This window comes from Anomaloglossus baeobatrachus, chromosome 3 (genome assembly GCF_048569485.1).
Source record: "Anomaloglossus baeobatrachus isolate aAnoBae1 chromosome 3, aAnoBae1.hap1, whole genome shotgun sequence".
NCBI classification, from domain to species: Eukaryota; Metazoa; Chordata; class Amphibia; order Anura; family Aromobatidae; genus Anomaloglossus; species Anomaloglossus baeobatrachus.
Genome location: NC_134355.1, coordinates 60,213,451 through 60,234,861, shown reverse-complemented (window position 1 = coordinate 60,234,861; position 21,411 = coordinate 60,213,451). Strand labels below are relative to the sequence as shown.

General features: G+C 49.6%; 1 protein-coding gene across 1 annotated transcript in view; it reads left to right on the top strand.

Annotated features, from left to right (window-relative positions):
- The window catches only part of STPG4 (sperm-tail PG-rich repeat containing 4), a 172,279-nt gene extending 152,201 nt beyond the window's left edge, over positions 1 to 20,078 (top strand). Inside the window, exon 7 of the mRNA XM_075341441.1 lies at positions 19,940 to 20,078. Within this exon, the coding sequence (XP_075197556.1) occupies positions 19,940 to 20,056 (117 nt within the window). The 3' untranslated portion in view covers positions 20,057 to 20,078. The remainder of the gene's footprint in view (positions 1 to 19,939) is intronic.
- The last annotated feature ends 1,333 nt before the right edge of the window (positions 20,079 to 21,411 follow it).

Genomic DNA, 21,411 nt, shown 5'->3' with positions numbered 1-21,411 from the left:
GCATATTGCTAATCCCTGCCTAACCGTCCCTGTATACACTAGCATAGATAAAGAGATCTTTAGAAAAAGTATTTCTAAAGATCCTTTATGACATGCTAATGAGTCAAGGACTAGTCACAAGAGTGTTGGTTCCCTTGGCTAGTTGGCCCCCTTACCATGTTAGCACTTCCCTGTGGGCAAGCTAACATGCTAATTAGAATGCGCAGAGTCAGATGCATGGTCGTTCTACCTCAGGTGCAAACATGCTAAGGGACCAACTAGCCAAGGGAAGTAACGCCCCTGCGACTAGTCCCTGGCCTCATTAGCATATAATAAACGATCTTTAGAAATACTTTTTCTAAAGATCTCTTTATCTATGCTACTAGATACAGGGATGGTTAGGCAGGGATTAGCAATATGCACCCAGAACTGCTCGTGATTCTGGATGCATATTGGATCTGACAGGTTCCCTTTAAGTATTTTTGCATAATTTTTTCATCCTTATGTAAGCAATAACAAAGTGCAAAAACACATGAAAAAAAATGTTGCTATCAGTTTTTGGTGAAAAATAAAGGTACAGCAGGTTATGAAACCCATTTATTTTTGTAATTTTCCCAAGTATAAACCTGTCTTGGTGTTATCACATGAGCAGGGATGTATGTTTTTTATTGACATGTAATTTACACTTTATTTTTTTTCTTTATTTTTTTTAAAGCAATCCTTTTATTTCTCCCCACTCCAAGCATAGTTTACGATAATTAATTTAGTGATAATTAAATTTGTGGTACGTGTTAAAGTAAACAATGCCCGACAAATTCAACTCCCGTGTTGTTTTTTTTTAGTTTATAATTATGTATATTTTCATACACTCATATAACGTTAGTTCACGGTTGTGCTTCATACATGAATCCAGGTTTTTTGTGCTGAATAGTCATCATTTTTTCAGATATAAAAAAACTTTTTGCTTTAAACAAGTTTTTTCTGGTCTATCCTTTTGGGTTTTTTTCCCACTCCAACCATACTTTAAATTGAATTAGTGATAATTAAGTTAATAATATGTTTAAAAAAAAAAAAAATACCTTGCCTAGTAAACATAAAAAAAATATTTCACCTAAATTATTTGATCAAATTACCCTTTTTTTTTACAAAAAATGTTTTATAGTTCTGCATATCTCTTGCATTGGTGGCAGAACACCTTGTACTGTTTATGTCTGCAAGGTGTAAGCAAAGTTGAACTTTGGGATCCTCAAAAAATTCAGCAAAAACCACTGCAAGACAAGCAGCAATACCTGCGTTTTGGCTGCAGCTTTTTTTTTTTTACTCCCAAGAGATCAAGTTTTGGCTGCAGTAAAAAATGCAGCACAACCTCGACATAGGAATATAGCTTTAGGCCATGTGCGCATGTTGCGTTCTATTCCGCAGCGTGTAAGTCACTGCTTGTGCGTCTCAGAATGCAGCCGAAAAAGCTGCGTTCTGAGACACATTCGGCAGAACGCAACGTGCGCACATGGCCTCAGGTCATGTGCGCACGTAAGTGCATTCTGCACCGCATCGTAAAGTCCCTGCTTGTGCGATTCAGAACGCAGCTGAGCTGAAAAGCTCCGTTCTGAAAGTTTGGTGTCTGCAGAATTCCTGCAGAATTCGTGTGTTCTGGATGCTGCCTCTCCCATAGACAGAGTGGAGAAAGCATCCAGAATGCACAAAACAATTGACATGTTACTTGTTAGAACGCAGCGTTTTGACAACATGCAAAACGCTGAGTTATAAAAGCAACGTGCGGATGGATTTTGCACAATCTATATAGATTGTGCAGGGGCCGCAGGACGCATGCTTTTACGCTGCGGTGCAGAACGCAGCGTAAAAGCATGTAATTACGCAACGTGCGCACATGGCCTTACTGTTGCTCTGAATCATTCTTGTCTTAATTACTACAACTCACTATGAACTGATCTTCCACTCACTATTCTCGCCCCTCTCAAATTTAACCTGAATGCAGTCGCCAGGCTTATATTTTTATCCAGCTGTTACACTGATGCTTTCCCTCTGTGTCAGTTATTGCACTGGTTGCCTATCTGCTATAGAATACAACATAAACTTATAACAGTTGCCTATTAAGATCTCTACAGTTCTGCACTACTTTACATCGCCCTCTCATCTTTGTCTACCACCCTCTGCTCTTTTCTGCTAATAATCTAAAACTGCACTCAGGTTGGTGTAGGAAATGTTAATGCCGTGCTGCCGTGAATGAGAGAAAGACACACCAAGAAAATTTTATGGTGATTTTATTAACCATGCATTTCGCAGATGTCTTCTCCTTCATCAGGTCAAAATCTCAAATGTGATATGTTGTATTCTATAGCAGATGGGCAACCAGTGCAATAAGTGGAACAGGAGGAAAGCATCAGTGTAACAGCTGGACAAAAATATGAGCCTGGCTGCTGCATTCAGGATAAATTTGAGAGGGGAGAGAATAGTGAGAGGAAGACCAATTAGTAGTGAATTGTGGTAATCAAGACAAGAAAGAGTTAGAGTAACAGTAAAGCTATGTTTCTATGTTGATGTTGTGCTTAGGTTTTTTTCTGCAGCCAAAACTTGATGTCTTAGCAGTAAAAAAGCTGCAGCCTAAATCAAATGTGAATTTGAGCTGATGAAAAAGAACACAACTCTGAAACGCGTTGTTATTAAAATCACCATCATATTTTTTTAGTTCAGTTTCACGTGCAGCTGTTTTATATGCCAGTATGGTGGTTGTGACTGTCACAACCCGTCAAGGTGAGCCTCTTTCAGTGCTTTAACCTCAATCTCTCACTCGGATAAGACCCTATTTGCACTTCTTGGTCTTCCAGCTTTTTTTTCTCCAAATAATCTAAAACTAACATCTTCCCTAATTGAAATCTCCAACTCTCGTTTCCAAGACTTTGCTCATGCTGCACCTGTTCTCTTGAATGCACTACCCCAGAGAATCACTGTCTAGAAAAAAACCTTCATGGCTTCTCTATATGTAACTTGGTATTGTCATATTGCACATTTGTACTAGGTTTGTTGTTTTTTTTGTTGTTGTTTTTGTTGTTGTAATATTTTATTCGTTAATGGGATTATAAAACCCAAGGTCAAAGACCTTTGAAAGAAATTTGAGATAATAGAGCATCGAGCCCCATTCTGTACCCTCAATAATTAGTCAGGCCAACCAGAGAGGGGCTACAAACGACACTTTTGAGGACCAGGCACGTTCATATATTACATGGCCAGCCTATTACCTACCGTCTTTAATACTATATGTCACGAACCACCGGGGGGGTCACTCAGAAATCCCCCGCGCTGGCTACCAGTACGTCACAATCGGGGGGTAACAAGTGGGGGTCACCCCTCCTTTATACCTCCCGACCGACAGACAGAGCACGTGATGCGCTCTCTAGCGCCCCTCTTATAGTCAGGCCAATTATGGAATTGCCCGACGATAAGCAAGGAGGCCGCTATACTACTTATGCCGATTATTGAAGGGTCCCCGGGGAGAGTAGGGTATATATTCCCCCGACCTCCGCGGGCGGAATATATAATATCTTCCCGAATCTCACTGGCCTCCCCACAATAATCCTTGGCACAACTCGCTGCCACCAACCGCTTCACGGTAACTATTAGCCGAACACACAGACGTGGGATTCAAGATCGAGATAACAGAACAGCCCAAGATTAATTATATAATTTAATCAGCCTAAAGCACACTAGAAACTACAATATATACAATAGGGAATCTACAGAATATACATATGTCAGAGTACAGTTACAGATAAAGCATGTTTTACAAACAGGTATGCAATTCAATCAGTTACCTTGTGCGTCTGGCCACAGGGGGGCGCTGTAGGCCAGGTTTCTAGGAACTCCCACAGATGTTTCCTGCACGTGACCCCCAGCGAAAGAACCCTGGAAAATGGCCGAAGTAGGGTTATCAACCTGGGCAAATCCAGGTCCCCTCCTACCTTCGTGACCTCAGAGGGAGCACTGCTCCACCCCTGGCTGGAGTTATGGACAAAATCCACAACATGGAATATGGCCATAACTTGGCCTGGGAGCGTCGTAGGCGGACGCCAATGCTCTCATTGTGACAGTTATGAATTTAGCTACAGAATGAGAGGTTTCATGACTTGTCTACTAGTTCCACATTGGCTGATATCACGCCTGGGGTATTTCCCAAGCTCCCGCTCCCATAAAAAAGGTGTGCCAGCATCGTCCGCATGCGGAGACACCATTTTTATGGTTGCCGTATTTATCGGAAATATGGCTTGCGAGATATGAACCATTTTTTACTGGAGTCGTTCTGTCTGGCTAGTTCCAGAGCCTTATAATGAGATACAACTCTTGTTACAGGGTGACGGCAGGGAGTCATCCTGTGTCCTTTGTTCCCACATCACCTAATTTCCATATCACAGGAGATGGCCATGGGTTGCTAAACAAGTTGTGTGAAGGAAAGGGGGGGTGACACCAGGAGAGGGCTTCCTGACATAACTTGAATATCATGATTCATCGTCATATCTCCGGATTTACCTCACACCTCCCCCCTTTTGAGGGCGCTAGGGGGCAGCACACTCCGGTGTTCCCCCGTGCGCCCGTCCGCGACCTCTCCTTGTCGGGACAGCCCGTCTGCGTTACCGTGGTCACGGCCCCTTTTGTGGCGAATGGTGAAGTTGTATTGCTGGAGCGCAAGGCTCCATCGCAACAGTCGCCCATTCGTCCCAGAGACGGTGTGCAACCAGCTGAGGGGGTTGTGGTCCGTCTCCACGATGAAGTGGCGCCCGTATAGATAGGGTTGCAGACGCTGCAGGGCCCACACTATGGCCAGGCACTCCTTCTCCATTGTGGAATAGGCCACTTCCCTCGGTAACAGCTTCCTGCTCAGGTACAAGACTGGGTGCTCTTGGCTCGCAGAGTCCACCTGGCTGAGCACCGCACCGAGGCCGAAGTTACTGGCGTCGGTCTGTACTACAAACGGCCGCGTGAAGTCGGCTGCCTGTAGCACGGGCGGGCTGGACAGGGCGTCCTTTAGGGCCCGGAAGGCTGTCTCGCAGTCCATTGTCCAATCGACTGCAGAGGGCAGCTTCTTCTTGGTGAGGTCCGTCAGGGGCTTTGCCAGGCTACTATAGCATGGAACAAACCTCCTATAGTACCCAGCGGTCCCCAAGAAGGACATCACCTGCTTCTTGGTCCTGGGGGTGGGCCAGGATGCGATGGCCTCCACTTTCTCAGGCTCGGGCTTCAGTGTTCCCCCGCCTACCCGGTGACCGAGGTACTGGACCTCGCTCATGGCCAGCTGACACTTGCCCGGCTTGATGGTCAAACCTGCCCGGTGGACCCGCCTGAGCACCTGTGCTAGATGCTCTAGGTGATCTTCCCAGGTGGGACTGAAGACGGCAATGTCATCCAGGTACGCGGCCGCGTACCCTTCAAGTCCCTTGAGCAGGGTGTTGACCATCCGCTGGAAAGTGGCAGGGGCATTCCTCATCCCGAATGGCATCACCGTGGACTCGTACAGTCCAAATGGGGTAATAAAGGCAGAGCGTTCCCTGGCCTTGCGAGTCAGGGGGATCTGCCAATATCCCCGGCTCAGATCCATGATGGTCAGGTACTGAGCCCCGGCCAACTGATCGAGCAGGTCATCGATGCGTGGCATTGGGTACGCATCGGCGACCGTGACCGCATTGAGCCCCCTGTAGTCCACGCAGAACCGCGTGGTTCGGTCCTTCTTAGGGACGAGGACTACAGGCGAGGCCCAAGCGCTGTTGGATGCCTGGATCACCCCCAGCTTCAGCATCTCGTCAATCTCCTGGCGCATGTGTTGCTGCACCTCCAGGGAGACCCGATATGCTGAACGCCGGATCGGGGGATGATCCCCAGTGTCCACGTGATGGACAGCCAAGTCAGTCCTTCCGGGCTGGTTGGTAAACAACCCCCGGAAGGGGAGGAGGGTGGCCCACAGCTGGGACCGTTGGTCCTCCAAGAGCTGGTGGCCAACCTCCACATCCTCAATGGATCCGCCTGCCCTAACCTGGGCTAGCATATCCAAGAGGGTTTCCGCTTCTCCCTCCTCGGGCAGGTTGCACACGGGGAGCGCACATGCCTCCCGCTCATGATGTGCCTTCATCATGTTCACATGGAAGGGCTTCCGCCTTCCACGGGCAGGGTCCAGGGTGACCAGGTACGTCACAGGGTTGAGCTGCTGGTACACGAGGTATGGGCCTTCCCAGGCTGCCTGAAGCTTGTCCTGTGGTACGGGGACCAGTACCCACACCTTTTGACCCACTTGGTAGGTCCTCTCACAAGCGTTCTGGTCGTACCAACGCTTCTGATCGGCCTGGGCTTGAGCCATATTGTCGTGTACCAGTTGCGTCAAGGCCTGCATTTTGTCCCGGAAGCGCATGACATACTCGATAACCGACACTCCAGGGGTGGCCAAATCCCCTTCCCAAGCCTCTTTCACCAGAGCCAGGGGGCCCCGCACACGTCGCCCGTACAGGAGCTCAAACGGTGAGAATCCTGTTGAGGCCTGTGGAACCTCCCGGTAAGCAAATAACAGGTGTGGGAGATACCGCTCCCAGTCACGCCCATGGGAGTCGACCAACATCTTAAGCATCTGCTTTAAGGTGCCATTGAACCGCTCGCACAGGCCATTAGTCTGTGGATGGTACGGGCTGGCCACCAGATGTCGCACCTGGACCTGCTTACAGAGGGCCTCCATCAGCTGGGACATGAATTGGGTCCCCCGGTCAGTGAGCATTTCCTGGGGAAAACCCACTCGGGAGAAAATCTCCAGCAATGCAGTGGCCACCTTGTCAGCCCGAATGGACGACAAGGCCACTGCTTCTGGGTACCGGGTGGCATAGTCCACTACCGTCAGTATGAAGCGTTTCCCGGAGCTGCTGGGGATGGCCAGCGGGCCGACCAGATCCACAGCCACCCTCCTGAAAGGCTCATCGATGATTGGCAGAGATACTAGTGGGGCTTTGGGGTGTGGCCCCGCCTTCCCCACTCTCTGACAGGTTTCACACGAACGGCAGTAGGCAGCCACATCGGCCCCCATTTTTGGCCAGTAGAAATGCTGGTTTAACCTGGCCTTGGTCTTAGCGATCCCTAGGTGTCCGGCCATCGGAATCTCATGTGCGATCCGCAACAACTCCGTCCGGAACGGATAGGGTACCACCAACTGTCGGTCCCTGGGCCACGCCTCCGGTGAACCCTGCTGGACCGTGGCCCGGTACAGCCGTCCTTGGTCCCAGACCACTCGCTCCGGGTCCGAGTCCGAGGGAGGCTGTGCCGCCTGCTCCTTAAGAGCTTTCAGGCTGTCGTCAGCTTCTAACGCTGCCTGAAACCCCTGACTAGATGTGGCCAGAATCGACGAGACTGTCACATCTTCAGTCAGTACCCCGGGACCTGTGTCCTGGCCTCCACCTGACTCGGCTGCCACTTGGTCAGAAGGGGAAGAGCTATCGGACCTCCGGGAGGCCCCTTGGCTTCCAGCACTCCCACTGCGGGTGACAGCGGCCACAGCCGCTGCGACCGTGGGTCGTGCCTGCTCCTCCTCCGTTCCTGACCAAGTCGCCGGTTCAGGCAGACCTACCTGGCTTCCTGACACCCCGGTTGTGGGGGAACCATGCACCGAGATCTTACCTGGGAGCACTTCCGCTCCTGGACCGGCCCCAATCTCACCTGCCTGTTCCCCTCCTGCAGCAACAGAACCCCACTGTGAAATCTCTGGGGACCCCACATTTGCTGTGGTAGCCCCCACCCCACACACTGGTCCTCCCCCTGCAGCACCCTGCTCTCTGCTTATCCCTGCAGAGGGCAACAGATCCCAGCTCACAGGCTGGTTACTTGTAGAGGCATTGTCACACCTTTCTCTGACCCCCTCCCCTGTCACAGCTGCAGCTGTGTGTGTGTCTATGGTGTCTGTGCAAGCAGAAATATCAGAGTTCACTCCCTCCTCCCTTACATCATTCATAGATAACACATTAACATTGTCCGGAGGCATGTCAGTACTGGCTGAAGGTTCAGCCCTTGGTTGGGGCCCAAACTGGGAGGTTATCTGCCCCAAATCTGTCCCAAGTAGCACGTTTGCAGGGATCCGATCAGTTACCCCCACCTCCCTCACCCCTCGCCCTGCGCCCCAGTCCACATAAATGTCAGCAACAGGCAGCGCCGGGTCAATGCCTCCAATCCCGGAGACAGCGAGGGTTTTTCCAGGGATCAAGTCTTGGGGGGACACCATCTCAGGCCGCACCAGAGTCACCTCCGAGGCGCTGTCTCGCAGTCCCATGGTCACAGACCGGCCGACGGTGACAGGTTGGAAGCTGTCCAGGGACCTACCACCACCCCCACCCACACAATACACCTTGGGCGGCCCTTGGGACGGGGACGGGGCCTTGGGATGCTGAGGGCACATGGCCTTGAAGTGTCCAGGTAAGTTGCACTGGTGGCACCGTCTTGGTTCTGCCACGGGCCTGGAGAGGGGAGTTGAGGGGGACACCCCCTGCAGTCTAGGGGCAGGTGGGGCAGTCGCAGAATTCATCTTACCCCCTCTCCAGGTGCTGCTGGTGGCTGCTCTCCTGGCTTCAGGAGCCCGATTGTTGGTGTAGTCATCGGCCAGGGCAGCTGTAGCCGTGGACCCCTTTGGCTTCTGGTCTCGGATGAACTGGCGGAGATCCTCAGGGCAGTTCCACAAGAGTTGCTCCGTGATGAACAAGTCCAGGATCTCCGGTCCGGTGGAAAGCTGCAGGCCTTGGGTCCAGTGGTCGGCAGCTCGGGCAAGTGCCCGCCGGTGGTCAGCCCAGGAGTCCTTTGGTCCCTTCTGTAGGCTCCGGAACTTCTTGCGGTAGGACTCTGGAGTGAGGTTGTACTGTTGGATCAGGGCCCGCTTGATGGTGTCGTAGCCCTGATCTGCCTCAGCAGGCAAGTCCCCAAGGATTTCCAGGGCCTTACCCCTTAAACGGGGGGTCAGGTATTTGGCCCACTGGTCCTTGTCCAGATGGTGCTGCAAGCAAGTCCGTTCAAAAGCAGTCAAGAAAGAGTCCAAGTCTCCATCCTTCTCCAGCACGGGAAAGTCCTCAACACGGACCTTTGGAAGTTTGGTGTCTTGAAGGTCACGTGTGGCTGATGAGGGCCGGAGCTGAGCTAGCTGCAGCTGGTAGTCACGCTCGGCCTGTTGCTGTCGCTCTTCACGTGCTGCCTGCCGCTCCGCAGCCTCACGCACTGCTTGCCGCTCCGCAGCCTCAGCGTCACGCGCTGCCTGCCGCTCTGCCCTGCGCTCTGCCAGGAGTCCCTTGTAGCCCTCCTGGTCTCCAGCCTGGAGAAGGGCCATAGCCATTTGAAGAAGGCTATCCGAGCCTCCCAGGCTCGGTGGAATGGCACGTGGTGATCTGCGGCCCGCTGCGGAGCCTGGTGATTCACTGTCCATTGCAGAGCGGAGGGCTGGCATCTGGCTCGTTGAGGACCCTTGGTTGAGCTGCTCCTCATCTTGTCCAGCAGTGCCAGGTTGTGCAATGTCCTCTGCAGAGCTGTTTTCTGGCGTCGAGCTCCTGGAGGACTCGTGGGCAACCTCCTCATTACTGTCCACAGCACCGTCCTCCCTCTCTTCGGCTCCTGCTTTAGCATTGGCCAGTTGCCTAGCTCTGCTCCTGGTGCCATCAGCCATTCTTGCAGACTTTTGGTCACTGACACAGAACTGACACCTGATGCCTCCACACACCTTACAGTATCTGCACTCTGACACTCTAGTGTTGAGCTAGTCTGAAGACCCCAGCAGCCACAGCTGCTGCAGGCAGTCTTTAGTGTCTGGGAGTATGGGTCTCACACTCACACACACTATTATCTCGATCCCACCGCTTGCCACCAATATGTCACGAACCACCGGGGGGGTCACTCAGAAATCCCCCGCGCTGGCTACCAGTACGTCACAATCGGGGGGTAACAAGTGGGGGTCACCCCTCCTTTATACCTCCCGACCGACAGACAGAGCACGTGATGCGCTCTCTAGCGCCCCTCTTATAGTCAGGCCAATTATGGAATTGCCCGACGATAAGCAAGGAGGCCGCTATACTACTTATGCCGATTATTGAAGGGTCCCCGGGGAGAGTAGGGTATATATTCCCCCGACCTCCGCGGGCGGAATATATAATATCTTCCCGAATCTCACTGGCCTCCCCACAATAATCCTTGGCACAACTCGCTGCCACCAACCGCTTCACGGTAACTATTAGCCGAACACACAGACGTGGGATTCAAGATCGAGATAACAGAACAGCCCAAGATTAATTATATAATTTAATCAGCCTAAAGCACACTAGAAACTACAATATATACAATAGGGAATCTACAGAATATACATATGTCAGAGTACAGTTACAGATAAAGCATGTTTTACAAACAGGTATGCAATTCAATCAGTTACCTTGTGCGTCTGGCCACAGGGGGGCGCTGTAGGCCAGGTTTCTAGGAACTCCCACAGATGTTTCCTGCACGTGACCCCCAGCGAAAGAACCCTGGAAAATGGCCGAAGTAGGGTTATCAACCTGGGCAAATCCAGGTCCCCTCCTACCTTCGTGACCTCAGAGGGAGCACTGCTCCACCCCTGGCTGGAGTTATGGACAATATCCACAACATGGAATATGGCCATAACTTGGCCTGGGAGCGTCGTAGGCGGACGCCAATGCTCTCATTGTGACAGTTATGAATTTAGCTACAGAATGAGAGGTTTCATGACTTGTCTACTAGTTCCACATTGGCTGATATCACGCCTGGGGTATTTCCCAAGCTCCCGCTCCCATAAAAAAGGTGTGCCAGCATCGTCCGCATGCGGAGACACCATTTTTATGGTTGCCGTATTTATCGGAAATATGGCTTGCGAGATATGAACCATTTTTTACTGGAGTCGTTCTGTCTGGCTAGTTCCAGAGCCTTATAATGAGATACAACTCTTGTTACAGGGTGACGGCAGGGAGTCATCCTGTGTCCTTTGTTCCCACATCACCTAATTTCCATATCACAGGAGATGGCCATGGGAGGGGTTGCTAAACAAGTTGTGTGAAGGAAAGGGGGGGTGACACCAGGAGAGGGCTTCCTGACATAACTTGAATATCATGATTCATCGTCATATCTCCGGATTTACCTCACACTATATTTCCCCTGTAATGGCGCTGCAGGAAAATTAGACATTGGCTGCATACATTTTAGCTGACTCCTCATGGTCCAAGTAAGCATTACACCCTATGACAAGCTTTTTGTAGTCAGATTTTTTCTAAGGCTGCTTTCACACTACGTTTTTTTAACATGTGTCATGAACGTTTTTTTGCTGTAAAAGCGGATCCTGCTTTTACAAAGAAAAACGCATGCAAACGCATGTGTTATTTTGCAGGATCCTGTCACTGGATATTTAGGGGCGGGCATTGGAGTCCTGTGATCGGGAGTGAGGGGAACTGAACGTGACAGACTGGGAGTCGGCTTCTGACAGCTGCGGAGTCTCGTAACAAAGGTAAACATCGGGTAACTTGCTTGGATACCAGATATTTACCTTGGTTACGAGCGTCCACAGCTGCTAGGAGCCGGGGTCCCTGCTCCCTGCACACGTAACCAAGGTAAACATCGGGTAACTTGCTTGGTTACCCGATATTTACCTTGGTTACGAGTGTCCGCAGCTCTCAGGCGGGGGAGAGAGAGAGGAGAGGGAGGGGGAGAGAGACAGAGAGGGAGGGGGAGAGAGACTGATCACGCCAGGCTGGTTTCTGGGCATGGTCAGTAGAGCAAGCAGGTTCCTGTCTATCAGCATGCCAGCGTTCACATGCGTTTGCATGCTGTTTAGTCAGGATCCAGCAATTTGCAGTATTTGGACACAGCTCAAAAACGCTACAAGTAGCGTTTTTGAAAAAAGTTAAAAAACTGCAAGTCGCTGGATCCTCACTATAACGCACGCAAACGCAGGTGAACGCAGGTTGACGCGAGTCCATTGCAAATGCATTGAAATGAAAACGCATTTGCACTGGATCCGTTTTTGCGTTAAAAAAACGTTCAGGACGCATGTTAAAAAAAACGTAGTGTGAAAGCAGCCTAACCAGAATTGGACGACCACTTTGGGGTAGTAAAAAATTACTGGAATAAAATCTACAATCAAAATATTTATTTAAAAAATTAAAAAATAAGAAAATAAATTTTAAATAAAAAAAAAAAAACAAAACTATAAAAAAAAAACATTTTGGACCTAAACTCAGAAAATAAAAATTATTTTTATCGATACAGTTTTGTCATTTCCATAGATGTATAGAGAGAATGTGACACACAGCTACTCATATAACCCAGTAACCACATTTTCTTTATCAAAAGGGGAACGATGCTATTTTTATTTTACCTCTGATCATCCTCACCGGTGTCAGCAAAGGAGCTGGATTTCTCAAAGGGAATTTATTTCCAGCGTGTGGCTTCATTGCCCTTAGTACTAGTTGTTATTACATAGTAGTACAAGAGACAGAGCCAAATATAGACTTCTTTCTTTAGTGACTCAGTCTCCTGTGTATCATTAGTTACTTAAAGGAAAGCTGCACTTCCACTTTTCATGTGTCACTTTAAACATGTGGAAAGCACCAGGAAAATGTTAACAATAATGGTGAATGACATGTTAACTCCAGTACATAGAGGGGGGTTGTGGAGGTGTCTTAGTAAAGGTTATATTAGCAGTAGGTACTGTTATATAGAACTAGAAGGTGGCCCGATTCTACGCATCGGGTATTCTAGAATTTACGTATTGTGTAGTTCATGTATGATTTTTGTTATATATATATATATATATATATATATATATATATATATATAGATGTTGTTGTGTGTAGTTACCAAGTGTTTGTGTAGGGCGCTGTACATGTTCTAAGTGTCGCGGGGGGTGAGAGCGGTGTTGTATGTGTGTTGCGTGTGTTGCGTTGTTTGTGGAGCGCTGTGTGTCTGTAGCGTTGTGTGTGTGTTGTGCGGTTTGTGTGTGTGTGGTGTGTTTTGGGGGGAGGTATGTTTTGAGCAATGTGTGTGTTGTGCAGCATGTGCGTATATTTGTGTGTGCAGCGTTGTCTGTGTGTGTGGGTGTCTGTGTAGGGCGTTGTTTGTGATTCCTAGTGTGTGTGTGTTGTGCAGTGCGCGTGTGTGTGTGTGTTGGGGGGAGGTGTGCACCTCCCATCGTGCTCCATCCCCCATGCTGCGCACCCCCCATCGTGCTGCATCCCCCATGCTGCGCACTCCCAAACGTGCTCCATCCGCCATGCTGCGCACTCCCAAACGTGGTCCATCCGCCATGCTGCGCACTCCCAAACGTGCTCCATCCGGCATGCTGCGCACTCCCAAACGTGCTCCATCCGCCATGCTGCGCACTCCCAAACGTGCTCCATCCGCCATGCTGCGCACTCCCAAACGTGCTCCATCCGCCATGCTGCGCACTCCCAAATGTGCTCCATCCGCCATGCTGCGCACTCCCAAACGTGGTCCATCCGCCATGCTGCGCACTCCCAAACGTGCTCCATCCGCCATGCTGCGCACTCCCAAACGTGCTCCATCCGCCATACTGCGCACTCCCAAACGTGCTCCATCCGCCATACTGCGCACTCCCCATCGTGCACCATCCGGCATGCTGCGCACTCCCAAACGTGCTCCATCCGTCATGCTGCGCACTCCCAAACGTGCTCCATCCGTCATGCTGCGCACTCCCAAACGTGCTCCATCCGCCATGCTGCGCACTCCCAAACGTGCTCCATCCGCCATGCTGCGCACCCCCCATCATGCTCCATCCGCTTGGGAGTGCGCAGCATGCCGGATGGTGCACGATGGGGAGTGCGCAGTATGGCGGATGGAGCACGTTTGGGAGTGCGCAGTATGGCGGATGGAGCACGTTTGGGAGTGCGCAGCATGGCGGATGGACCACGTTTGGGAGTGCGCAGCATGGCGGATGGACCACGTTTGGGAGTGCGCAGCATGGCGGATGGACCACGTTTGGGAGTGCGCAGCATGGCGGATGGAGCACGTTTGGGAGTGCGCAGCATGGCGGATGGAGCACGTTTGGGAGTGCGCAGCATGGCGGATGGAGCATGATGGGGGGTGCGCAGCATGGCGGATGGAGCACGTTTGGGAGTGCGCAGCATGGCGGATGGAGCACTTTTGGGAGTGTGCAGCATGGCGGATAGAGCACGATGGGGAGTGCGCAGCATGGCGGATGGAGCACGTTTGGGAGTGCGCAGCATGGGGGATGGAGCACGTTTGGGAGTGTGCAGCATGGCGGATAGAGCACGATGGGGAGTGCGCAGTATGGCGGATGGAGCACGTTTGGGAGTGCGCAGCATGGCGAATGGAGCACGTTTGGGAGTGTGCAGCATGGCGGATAGAGCACGATGGGGAGTGCGCAGCATGGCGGATGGAGCACGTTTGGGAGTGCGCAGCATGGGGGATGCAGCACGATGGGGAGTGCGCAGTATGGCGGATGGAGCACGTTTGCTCAACCTCTCTCCTTCCAGCCTCCCTCAGCATCAGCCTCCCCCTCCCAGCCTTCCCCAAGATCAGCCTCTCTGCTCCCAGCCTCCTCCAGCACGCCGTGCTCCTCTGCCGACACTCACCCACACCCGATCGCATCCACTCACCCACACAACCGATCGCATCCACTCACCCACACAACCGATCGCATCCACTCACACACACAACCGATCGCATCTACTCACACACACAACCGATCGCATCCACTCACACACACAACCGATCGCATCCACTCACACACACAACCGATCGCATCCACTCACACACACCCGATCGCATACACTCACACACACAGACACTGACGATATTGCACATACGCGCTGATACTCACAACATCCGGGGATATCACATGCTTCTGGCCATGTGATCCTCCGTCAGGTCCTGGAAGCTCACAGCACAATATCGCCGCCGAGAAGCAAGCGATATCCCAGGATGTTGTGAGTATTTGGATGCGATGTGATGTGTGAGGTATGTGTGAGTGTGATCTGATTTGTGTGTGTGTGTGTGCTGTTATGTTATGTATGTTCCGCAGCTGCAGGACCTTGATGTGTGGATGCGATGTGATGTATGTGTGAGGTGTGTGTGAGAGTGAGTGTGAGCCGGTGTACACTGGTAACTATGATACACATCGGGTAACTAAGGGACCTTAGTTACCCGATGTGTATAATGGTTACCAGCTTTCACGGCCTCCGTTAAGATCCCAGCATCGCAAGGTTATGTGTGGCGCTGCCGGGATCCTGACGGAGCCGGTGTAGAAGCAAGCGATATCCCAGCATGTTGTGATGTGTGAGGTGTGTGTGGATGTGATGTGTGGATGTGATGTGTGAGGTGTGTGTGAGAGTGAGTGTGATCTGATGTGTGTGTGTACTCACCTGGGAATCGGAGCCCCGTGTCAGTTAGGCCAGAGCGAGCGTGCATTGCGTGAGGGGGGCGGGGCCTGCAGAGAGCCGGGGCGAGAGGCCAATCCGTGTGGGGGGGCGGGGCCATGGCGAGCCCAGCGGCCAATCAGCTTTGTGTCACCGTAAGGACACAATTTCGGAGCATGACAGACAGACAGATAGACAGACAGATAGACAGACAGACAGACAGACAGACAGAATAAGGCAATTATATATATAGATATGAACTTAACACAGCAATATAAAAGAATAACATACCTTAATATGTTCTCTACAATTGAATGCAAGATTTTATTCTCTGTTATCAGCCTTTTCAGGTTAGGCAATGAAATTAGACTAGGGTTTTCTTTTTGTGCCTCTTGCTTTCTAGCTTAGCTCTATTAGGCCAGAGCTGTAGTTTGTGACTAGACTTGAGCTCCAGTGCCTACAGGATGCCTGGAGTAGTCTAAAACACGCCCCCTGCCTTTTTCATTATTCAAGCTTCTGCTCTCTTACTCCTACCTGCAGTTCTGCCTCTTTTGATTGGCTACTGTATATAAACACAAGCCCTTCAATGGTTCACCAAGAAGTCACAGGAGTTTCAGGGTAACTCTAACAGGGACCTCTAAGCTGGCCCTTAGACTAGGGACCCTGCGCTATCCCTCATCCCAGAAGTACGCTTAATGGTAGTGCGGTCTGGCTTGCCAGAGTAACCCTAACTCCTGTCTGAGCTCTGATCTAACACCCCTTCTCCCTCACCCCAGAAGAGGGCCAGGACCGGAGTAGCAAACTCCACAAATACCACAGACAGTGGAAAAAGCCCAAACTCATACACACAGCAATCAGTCACATGGGAGAGACAAAACGTGCCCAGGAAGAAATAAACTAACAACAAGGGTATTTCCACGCCACACAGGAAAGCACAAGACAGATCACCAGGCTCTGGATCACCACAAAAAACCCTGATATCGCTGACGCAATGCTGAGCTATATTCGGTGGCAAGAAACCTGATCTAGCACCTTATAAAAAGTGAAGGGGGCTGTGAACGGTCATTAGCAGCCTGAGCTGCTAGCAGCGGTTCACAAGCCAGCAGGAATTAACTTTTGCTGGACTGAAGATCAATGAACCTAAAACAGCCGACGCCCGACTCAGGCTGAATAACTAGGAGACTTCAGGCTTCTTGTCAGACTCTGCAGTGTGAACAGAGTCCGACGCCACCATCACACCCAGCGAGTGCAAAGCAGAACACTGCATGGCAAGAACAGAATGATTGTACAGTACAGATTGATAAACCATCACTGAAAAAAAAAAACCCAAAACAGTTATTATTATAGTGCCATTTATTCCATGGCGCTTTACATGTGAAAGGGGTATACATAGTAGGGACAAGTACAATAATCATAAACAAAACAAGGCACAGACTGGAACAGGAGGAGAGAACTCTGCCCACGAGGGCTCACAGTCTACAAGTGAACTCACTTATTGCTGGAAATTAGCCTATAGGCCCCCAAACACATTAGATAGCTGTTGGCCTACAGGTATCTCTGCTAATGCCCTCATCTACAGGAATGAATAGCTCAGCAAAAATGCTTCTGTGTTCTCTATGACTGAGCCACTGCCAGATACCTCCTGCAGAGGCTTAAGGTGGTGTCACACAGAGCGACAACGACGTCGCTGCTAAGTCACCATTTTCTGTGACGTAGCAGCGACGTCCCGTCGCTGTCGCTGTGTGTGACATCCAGCAACGACCTGGTCCCTGCTGTGAGGTCGCCGGTCGTTGCTGAATGTCCAGCTTCATTTTTTGGTCGTCGCTCTCCCGCTGTGACGCTCACATCGCTGTGTGTGACAGCGAGAGAGCGACGAAATGAAGCGAGCAGAGAGCAGGAGCCGGCGTCTGGCAGCTGCGGTAAGCTGTAACCAGGGTAAACATCGGGTAACCAAGGGAAGACCTTTCCCTGGTTACCCGATATTTACCTTCGTTACCAGCGTCCGCCCTCGCTGCCAGTGCCGGCTCCTGCTCTCTGCACATGTAGCTGCAGTACACATCGGGTAATTAACCCTATGTGTACTGTAGCTTGGAAAGCAGGGAGCCAGCGCTAAGCAGTGTGCGCGGCTCCCTGCTCTCTGCACATGTAGCTGCAGTATACATCAGGTAATTAACCCGATGTGTACTGTAGCTAGGAGTGCAGGGAGCCAGCGCTAAGCAGTGTGCGTGGCTCCCTACTCTCTGCACATGTAGCGTCGTTATGATCGCTGCTGCTTCTGCTGTGATTGACAGCTAAGCAGCGATCATAACAGCGACTTACAAGGTCGCTGTTACGTCACAGAAAATGGTGACGTAACAGCGACGTCGTTGTCGCTGTCGCTATGTGTGAACCCAGCTTTTGCTACCTGGCAAATGAAAGGATCAGTTACAGAATATCCAATGATTGGATCCTTCTCTCCCTTGTTGGGACAGAGTCAGGAGGCCTACATCCACATTAGACTGTTGGCTGATCCTGCCGAAATAAGAGGATGTGCTGTGCCCAGCCACCAACACTAAACAGATAATGGAGCTGAGAACAGCTGATCAGTACCCTTACCAATCTTATATTGGTGACCTATCTAAGGATAGAATCAATATAAAAGTACAGGATAACCCTTTTAATGTGTACTGTGGCCTTTAAAAAGGGAAAGCTACAATAAAGAGGGCCAGTAAGAGGGGGTCTTTAGTAAGGGGAAGCTATAATAAAAGTGGCATGTAAGCTCTAGTGACTTGTTTAATAATAAACCCTGCATAGAGCCATTTCTGTGTTATTCTTATTGAAAATCTATCAATTAAAAAAATGCCATCTGGGTGTGTTATCTTCTCTCTTGTAAAAAGTATGAGTCCCCACAAAGTCTGATACTGCCAACTGTGTAGGGATATGTCCTATTAACCGATAGCATGGAAAGGGCTATGGAAAAATCGTACAGCACACAGATGACATCCGTGTACCGTCCGTGTGACACGTACCAGAATTAAATGCATTCAAAAAATTAATGTTTGTATGTGTTAAAGATGTGCATAGATGATAGATTTTACAGCTTTTAAATAAATAATTAAAATGGAAAAAAACGTTGTGTGGTCCCCCACATTTTTGATAACCAGCAAAGGTAAAGCAGACAGCTATAGGCTGATATTATCAGGCTGGGAAGGTCCATGGTTATTGGGCCCTTCCCAGCCAAAAAAATACCAGCCCCCAGTCTGATAATATTAGCTTATAGCTGTTTGCTTTACCTTTGCTGGTATGAAAAATAGGGGTGATACCACTTGTTTTTTTCTTTTTATTTATTTATTTGGTTAATAGTTTTTAAAGCTATCATCTATTATCTATATATCTTTGCACATGTTTAACGCATTGAAAACCATTCATTTCAGTGTGATACATTTTTTCCGGTATGTATCACACGTATGTCACACGGAAGGATGACAGATACGTACACGGATGGCCATATGAGTTGTCAAAACAGAACGTGCCACTAGTGCGTTTTTTTAAACGGACGTGTGAAGGAGGCCTAAAACAGATATGCGAGGAGAGTTGCCTGGTTCACTTTCCATATGTGTAAAGCGAGATCGCTAGCGAGTGTACCCGCCCCCGTCGTTTGTGCATCATTGGCAAATCGCTGCCCGTGGCACACAATATCGTTAGGCCCCGTCACACATACTTACCTTCCCTGCGACATCGCTGTGGCCGGCAAACCACCTCCTTTCTAAGGGGTCAGTTTGTACGACGTTACAGCGACGTCACACGGCAGGCACCCAATGGAAGCGGAGGGGCGGAGAGCAGCCGAAGGAAAGACACGTCCACCTCGTCGCCGGAGGACGCAGGTCAGCCATTGTTCGTCGTTCCCGGGGTGTCACATGTAGCGATGTGTGCTGCCTCAGGAACGACGAACAACCTGCGTGCAAAAACAGCAACGATAATCGGGAATAGAACGACGTGTCAACGATCAACGAGAAGGAGAGTATTTTTGATCGTTAGCGGTTGTTCGTTCGTTTCACACGCAACGACGTCGCTAACGAGGCCGGAAGTGCGTCACGAATTCCGTGACCCCAACGACATCTCATTAGCAATGTCGCTGCGTGTAAAGCGGCCTTAAGTGTACGATATGTAAGTATATAATAAATAAGCTGTAAAGTTCTCATATTTACTATGGAATATACTATTGGAAAAATTTAAGATGGATATAACCGAAAAATGTTGATATATAATGTGTTCTTTCAACACTAACCCTGCCACACAGTGAAAATTCAGATTATATAACGTGATGGAAGAGCTTCTGTCTAGGTGTTCCTGTATAAGAGTCCATAAGGCGAGGAGCACTGCTGCAAAGCCTGCAGCAAAACGTTAAAAGCCAGTGAGGAAACAATGTATTTTATCATGGGAACTAATGAAACTCATCTCTAGTCACTTAATTTAGCCTGGATAGAGCCACATGTTCTTCAGATCCCTGTGCTTTCTCAAGCGTTTGTGCTGCTGTTCGGATCACTTAACTCAAATTTTCTTTCTTCTTATTTTAGAAAACTCCCGGCCCAGGAACGTATGATCCAACGAGACAGTTACCAAAACAGCCACCCACAGTTGCCAAAATGGGCCGTATGCATGGCCTTTTCTTCCGTAATTCATTTGACTTTTAAATTGTGAATCATGGAACATAATTAGAGATCTGCTTTCTTCTATTAAACAGATTCTGCTTCTAAAATGCTAAGACGTTATGTATATATCAGTCTATAGCTGGCAGCAGCTTACAAACAGTGATGGGCGGACCTGGACTGTAAAAGACCGGATATGTGTGGGTTCAAAACAACCTAAGCACCGACCCCGGGCCCGGAGTTCTCATGGAAGTTTGGGTAACGAACCGGGTCCAACCACCTGGGTAATTAAAAAAAATAAATCAAAGAATATAGAAGCGCTTTATACTTCCTGGTCTCCGTGCGGCTATAACTCTGCTTCCAGGCCGCTTCAGGCATATGCACTTTCTTCCCTGCCCACCGGCAGTAGCGGCGTCTCTGATTAGTTGCAGTCAGACAGCGTCCCCAACGTGTGTGACAGTGTTTCTGACTGCAACAGGAGGCGCTGTGTGTGCGTCTAGATTGGTGTAAAAATAAATAAATACATAAGTTGGCTTAGGGTCACCCACATATTATGATAGCCAGTCATGATAAAGCATATGGCTACAGGCTGCAGCCCCCAGCGGTGCACTTACCTTGGCTGTGTATCAAAATAAGAAGAACCAAAAGCAGCTTTTTTTTAATAAAAATAATTGAAATATTTTTTAAAAACGGGGTGCTGTCCCCCGAAATTTGATGCCCAGCCATGATAAAGCCGAAAGCTGGGATTTGGTATTTTCAAGCTGGTGAGGCCCATGGTTATTAGGCCCCCCTATTGTAAAAAATAGCAGCCTGCAGTCGCCCAGGATAGTTGCATCCATTAGATGCAACAATCTGGGAACTTTACCCAGTTCATCCCGATTGCCCTGGTGCAGTGGCAATCGGCATAATAAGGGGTTAATACCAGCTCACAGCTGCCATTAAGCTCTAGATTAGTAATGAGATATGTCTATGAGACCCCTCATTACTAATCTGTAAATGAAAAGAAATAAACACAAACACCAAAAAAATCTTTTATTTGAAATAAAATACAAAAAAACACACCCTTTCACCCCTTTATTAACCTCCAAAACACTCAGGTCCGACATAATCCACACAAAGTCCCACAATGATCCAAGCTCTGCTACATCAGAAGTGACAGCACGGCCATAAAATATGGCTGCCTACTGTGAGCGTCAAGCAGAGACTGAGCCGTGGGATGAGCGCTGACATCACTCAGTTTATTTGTGGTTACAGCTGGAGGTTCCCATGGTCCTCCACCTCTGATTGCAGGTAACCTGACCTCAAGTGAACCTCCTTGAACTGAGTGACCTCACCTGACCGGCGTCTGGCCAAATATCTGGGATCAATTCTGGGCCCGAACCGGGGGCTTTTTTTTAAAC